The sequence below is a fragment of the Corylus avellana genome, chromosome ca4, assembly GCF_901000735.1.
Source record: "Corylus avellana chromosome ca4, CavTom2PMs-1.0".
In the NCBI taxonomy this organism is placed as follows: domain Eukaryota; kingdom Viridiplantae; phylum Streptophyta; class Magnoliopsida; order Fagales; family Betulaceae; genus Corylus; species Corylus avellana.
The window spans coordinates 32307403-32313402 of record NC_081544.1 but is presented as its reverse complement, the minus strand read 5'-3'; the positions used below and the strand labels follow the sequence as shown (position 1 = coordinate 32313402).

Below are 6000 nucleotides of genomic sequence, written 5' to 3'. Positions count from 1 at the left end.
TGCCTCCATTGTTAGTGAGAAATCAGAGTGGTATTTTTTAAATTTTATGTGTTAAAATGGGACTATTGAATCTGAACAAGTGAACAGAGATGTCCAGTTATTTTGTGGAGTGGATGTAAGCAAGATTCGTGTGTTTCTCTACGTTTCACGACAAATCCATTGGATTTTGAGGGTTTTTTTGTTATTTATTTTTTAAAAAATTTATGAATGACTTGATATTTGCTGTGCATTGCATTGGGATGCTAACAAGTTAAATGAGACACACGTGATAGATAACAAACTGTTAATTTTGACCATAAAATAATAGAGTGACTTATTTTAAACTTGGACAAAACTTAAAGACCGTATCCCAACAATTGGAAATCTAATGACTAAATCTAAATCAGATGAAAAACTATGGGATAAATATGATTTTTCCTAAACTATACTAAATATGATAACATGCAAAGCATACTGACTACTATACTAAATATAGTAAACAAGAAATTATATATATATATATATATATATATAGACAAGTAATACCGCTTGACTGGATGAAAATGTCAGCAATGTAATCCATCAAATCCAAACTCAACAAAAATCTGCATTGTGTGTATCCGCAAATCTAATAATAGTAGGGGGATTATACAACAAGCTTGTTCAAGAGAAAAGTTTCCAAATTATTCCTTAAAAATATATCCAATTTGTTAAGTTGTTATCACACCACCACTCCTGCAACATATTACTAAACATTCAGGTCAGGTCAGGTCCACAATTTTTGATAAAGCAATGCAAATGTTAAAATAGGAAGTACTGAAGAGTTCAAAAAGCCAGTTGCCATGCAGAAAGACGATGAACAAAAGAGGATTGAAGAAACTTAAATTACTTGCAAGAAAATATGCAGTATGGTACTTAAATCCGTGGAAGCTACGACTCAGAAATGAGGATGCGGCTTCCTATGTCAGAGAATGTCTTTATATCAACTCCCCATAACCTGCTTATTAGGATCAACGGTACATATGAGGGACAAACCAATGGAATATATTTCAATGCCATCCATTAATCTAACCCTTTGCTGATGACAACAATAGTATCCTCATTGGAATGGCTCATGCCAAAAAAGGATGTTATGCAATGCAGCCAATTAACTGCAAATACGAATATGAATCTTCTATCATGAGCGATGATAGCATTTGACTACAAACGGCGCTTACCAGCATTCAATTCCAATGGAATTGGCCCCCACTTTATCTGCCTTTTGATCATCTCCAACGTGTACTGTTTTGCCAGCCTCAACATGGACTTGATCTATAGCAATAGCACATTCTGACAATAGTTTCAATGTGTTCTTTAGCTTTTTATTTATTTTTCAAGAGAATACAGTCTTGTCTCCACGTAGAAAGATTAAAGAGTTTTTAGAGTATTAACATAGGCTTGAAAATGTAGTTTGGTCGAAGATTCGAAGGTGACAACTAATGAATAGCATCTTCCATAACAAACTGATTCTTGTTGGCTTCATGGATTACAGAAGTATTTGTGTGTGTGTGTGTTTTTAATTGACATCTGCTTTAGTGTTCTATTATGGATGATAAATTTGTTGCTATAACTTTCTATATTATGTACCAGAGTCATTCCATTTGCAGAGACCATCAAAAGACAACCTTACGAGAAACGTGTTTAGCATGTCATTCAATCCACTTCACAACAATGAAAACAAATATTTGACAATGAAAACAAATATTTGACCATTTATCAAGTTTCCCAAGTAGACAATACGAATACACACTGTGATGATCAAGATAAGTCCAAATTTAGGCAAGTACCACATACACTAAAAAGATGATTTAGCATGATTGTACGTACCTAAAGCAGCTTTAAATATCTTTATGTCTGGTTTTTCATATCCAACCTCTGAAGATATGATAACAGCATCAAACCTGAAAAGAAAAGCAACAAAAATGTTTTGCATGTTTTTTTTTTGATAATTAATGTGAATATTATTGAAAGAGCGCAGAGAGGCGCAACCCTAATGCAAAAATATATAAAAGAGAAACCCCTACGGAATATACAAAGAGCACATATTCAAGCACATGTTTTGCATGTAAAAGCCATGAACTGTCTGGTATCCCCGTACTTTCCTATGTACTTGTATTCTATTTTCTTTTTTTTGTTTGGGGGGGACGACAAAAAGATGTTCAACGTTTAATCTTGATAGATAGCAGAAGGTAGGGCTAAGACTCACAGATCTAAAACATTGAGGTCCTTCAACAACTTCCTAAGGCGGGTGTCAAAATTGGACACAACAGCCACCTTAACTGTGTCACAGGCAATCATGTTAGAAATAAAGAAATAACAAGAAAAAAATCGAAAACAATAGACTCCATAAGCACTAGCAATGGAGAACACTTTAGGAATATGACCTCCAGCATCCTTGAGAAGGGCTATTGTTTCATAAGCTCCATCTGGAAGACGCCATGCATCACCTTTTGCATAGTACTGACAAGAGCAACCGTTAAGAAGAATTCAGATAAAAGCATCAATCATTATATCCCCTATTAAGTCCTAAGCACTATGGTTTGCACCAGTGATACAGTTCTTTGGAAACATTATTTTAGCATCAGTAACAGTGGGTTGAGGAACAAGCACTTTGAACCTTTGGTCTTAAGAGATATCACCTCATAAACTTCTTCAAAATAATCATCATCAGCACAACCAGTGGCTTCAGAAACAACCAATTTCCAAAATGGCCTCCCATCTCCCTGCCAAGTGCCAATAGTATAAAGCATAACCTTAATCAATGCTGTTTCAATATCAAGGAAACAGGTTTCTTCATTAAAGTAGTTAATGAAATTAATTATGTTTATTGATAGCTAATCACATGGCAGATAGGAAAAAATATAAGGAGATGCAGAGCCTGAGTTGATGAAGATCATTACTTGAAAAATGGAAATAATGCCAGAGTGGCTCCAATAAGTTACTATAAAATTCATGTTTTCTACTTCACACAAATATGAGATGGTAAACCAGTTCTATTACAGAAACATATGGCTACCCATGACATGAGCTCATTGTTAAAGTATCATTTTTCACCTATGGTGGAAGCTTCAATACTGTGCAGCATCATGGTCATAGTTATACAAGTACATGCCTATCTAGATGTTTAAGATCTTTTTTCGCCCACTGAAATAGAGATCTTTTTTCCCATAAAACCTATAAACAGCATACACCTTAAATAGAGACACAGATCAACATACCTGGTAGCGGAGCTTCTCAGGCCACGGAGCAGCAAAAGCTCTCTTAAATCCTTGCTTTATTTCAGCTGATGTTGCAGACAAACCTGAAAATGTTTCAAAAAAATTGTTAAGAACCTAAGATACTAAGTACTGGAATCATGATTAGAATTAAGAAAATTATGTACAGGAAGAATTAATCATAAATAGTACAAAGGGGTGTGGTTACTCTTTAAGTCAGAGAAACAGGCTATATAACAAGGCAACACATTTAATGAAAGTGCCAATCTATGGCCCTCTCAGTAAAAAATCCCAAGTTCCCAACCATCTAATCCTATGACCTATAATTTCCATTGTTGGTGAATGAAAGCTGAAAGCTCAGAAATTATAGCGATTGGAAAATATTAACAAATATGGTGTATAAACATTACACTTCCTAAGCACATTTCATATGAGAGATCAACACCAAGGTAAATCCTATGAGTAGTTCCAAAAGAATTTTGCTTCATAGCCTGGAGTCTTGGAAAATAGTGGCACCCACAGAGACTAACATGCTCCAAGCTGTCACACATCCTCTATATCCAAATGCATTGGTTCTTTGAAAGTTAACATAATAACAAATAAGCCTTGCAGCAAGAATTTATCCAAATGCATTGGTTCTTTTCAAAACATCTAATTTTAAAGTCATGTACATGTCTCATCAAGAACAAAGATTTTTTTTTTTTTTAAATTACATTTGGTGAGCTAGTGTTCACCAAATTATTTTGAGTAACAGTAGCTAGCCGGATGCAGCTATAAATTTGGATCCACGATAGCCAAAGGTTTGAACGCTAAGCTCAATGAATTATAGCAACCAAAAACACTAACCGTATTTACTGCCGATGGTGGCGTAAGTCTCTCCGACAGGCTTTGCCAACTGCAAAAGGGTACCTCCCGCATCCAACAACAATGCATCGTATGCTCTCTTAATCGACCTCCCTCCATCTACCCAGAAAAATGAAAAGAAGAGTCAGAATATACAACCCCATGTTATAAACGTGCCCGAAACTCAATCACATAAGGACCAATTTAACAAAGACCCATCTCCCACTAATCCATATCAAAACAAAACTCAGTTTGTGAATGAACAATTCTTTAGCCAGAAGCAGAGAAAACAGAATAACGGTATAATTCAGTAATGGCGAAAAAGTTTCCAGAGAGAGAGGGAGAGAGAGAGAAACAACCAAGGGATCTAACCAGTGTGGATAGCCATGAAGGAAAGGGAGTTGGGAAGCTTCATACTGAGAGGAGGTTTGAGGGCTCTGAAAAGAGTACTTCCTCCATGCGAGCATCTAACCAAACAAGTTTCCATTGCTAAGTTCCCTCCGTTGGAAATTCCAAGGTGCGGTCATTTTCTGCTATTATATCATGTGCATTTTTCACGATAAAAATTAGCTACAAATCAGTTTTTTTAATTAATTTATAAAAATTAGTTTAATAAAGTAACACGTGTCCGTTAACATGTAATAAACACATATTTTATTATTAATGTTATTAAAAAAAAAACACATATGAGAAGCATGTGCTATTAAAAACACATGTATTTCTCACGTGCTAAAAGATATATGTCGCTTAATTATACTGATTTGTAACCAATATTCCAATGTGGACTTTTCGCATTTTTCACTTCAATCAATCGGTTCAAAATTAATAAACAGGTAAACAATTTTTCACGTCATCAAAAATAATAAAAAAAAAATAGAAAAAATTTTACTTTAAACTCATGAATTTTTACGCGATTTGACAAATTTTCTATAAACTTTAAAATTTCTTAATTTGGACCCCTGAACTTTTAATTGCTATCAATTTGGACAATTTTGTCAGATTTAAAACGTTAAAAGTGAGACAATGACGTTTATATCATTGACTTTTTAATAAAATTACAAATTTACTCTTACTTCCAATTTTAAAAAATAAAAATAAAAATAAATAAAATCTGGCCGTGAGTCGAGACCCACGGTTGGGTCTGGCCGGGACCCAGCCGTGGGTCAGTAGACTCACGGTGAGACCCAACATAGGTCAAGGCCAGACCTACGCTGGGTCTCAGGCCAGAGCGGGTAACGGGTTTTTTTTTTCTTTTTCTTTTAAATTTTTTTAAAAAATAAAAACGAAAATTAGGGGTATTTTTGTCTTTTTAGGTGCCGTTAAAAGTTAACGGCTAAATCTGACAAAGGGTTCAAATTGAAAGCAATTGAAAGTTCAAGAGTCCAAATTGAGAGATTTTAAAATTCAAAAGCTTGTCAAATCGCGTGAAAGTTCAACGGGTTTAAAATGAAGTTTTCCCTTGAACAAAAAAAAGTTAAATATAAGAAACTTATTGAATTGACCCATAACTTCTTTTTTTTTTTATTTTTTTTTTTTTATATTATATTAACTTATTGGCCGCTATTGTAATTTGCCGCCAAGAGTGGTAGTTTTCATTGGTGATAGATGGGCGGAACAAGAGGAGAAGGGGAGGACTGGCTCTAACATGTCGTGGTTTTATCCTATTTTTTATATTTATAGTTTTTTTTAATATTTTATGTATCTCAAAGAGTTCTTAAAACATTTTGATACCACCAATAATTTTAATTTTATATTTTTCCCAAGATTTTAGTTAATACCGGATGGTAAAAGTTTAGATCAAGATACTTTTAATGTTCAATTTTGTATTGCTTTTGTAACCCTTCTATCATTGATTCGATCATTCGAGGGACCCCTTGGGAATGGGACTTAAAATAAAACTATTTGATTTGATTAAATGAAAAGC

The 6000-nt window shown here is 34.2% G+C and overlaps 1 protein-coding gene across 5 annotated transcripts; it reads right to left on the bottom strand.

The window, feature by feature from the left end:
- Nucleotides 1-543: 543 nt before the first annotated feature.
- On the bottom strand, nucleotides 544-4571 carry LOC132178779 (uncharacterized). 5 transcript variants are annotated; one of them, XM_059591327.1, is made up of 9 exons: nucleotides 4449-4571; nucleotides 4080-4196; nucleotides 3237-3319; nucleotides 2658-2741; nucleotides 2225-2478; nucleotides 1846-1919; nucleotides 1197-1290; nucleotides 869-976; nucleotides 544-727 (listed from the first exon to the last, which is right to left on the bottom strand). In XM_059591327.1, exons 1-8 carry the CDS (start codon nucleotides 4561-4563, stop codon nucleotides 910-912), a joined length of 888 nt encoding a protein of 295 aa, XP_059447310.1. In that variant the 5' UTR covers nucleotides 4564-4571; the 3' UTR covers nucleotides 544-727; nucleotides 869-909. The 5 variants fall into 5 exon arrangements, with proteins under 5 accessions (XP_059447310.1, XP_059447309.1, XP_059447312.1 ...); XM_059591326.1 differs by having other exon boundaries at nucleotides 544-714; XM_059591329.1 differs by having other exon boundaries at nucleotides 544-976; nucleotides 1197-1308; nucleotides 2225-2297; nucleotides 2403-2478.
- Between the last annotated feature and the right edge of the window lie 1429 nt (nucleotides 4572-6000).

Coding starts and splice junctions, on each gene's coding strand:
- LOC132178779 (XM_059591325.1), bottom strand. CDS start 4,563: ATGGAAACTTGTTTGGTTAGATGCTCGCATGGAGGAAGTACTCTTTTC. Junction 3,320..4,079: donor CACCATCGGCAGTAAATACG/GTTAGTGTTTTT, acceptor AAACATTTTCAG/GTTTGTCTGCAACATCAGCT. Junction 2,479..2,657: donor ATTTTGAAGAAGTTTATGAG/GTGATATCTCTT, acceptor TGCTCTTGTCAG/TACTATGCAAAAGGTGATGC.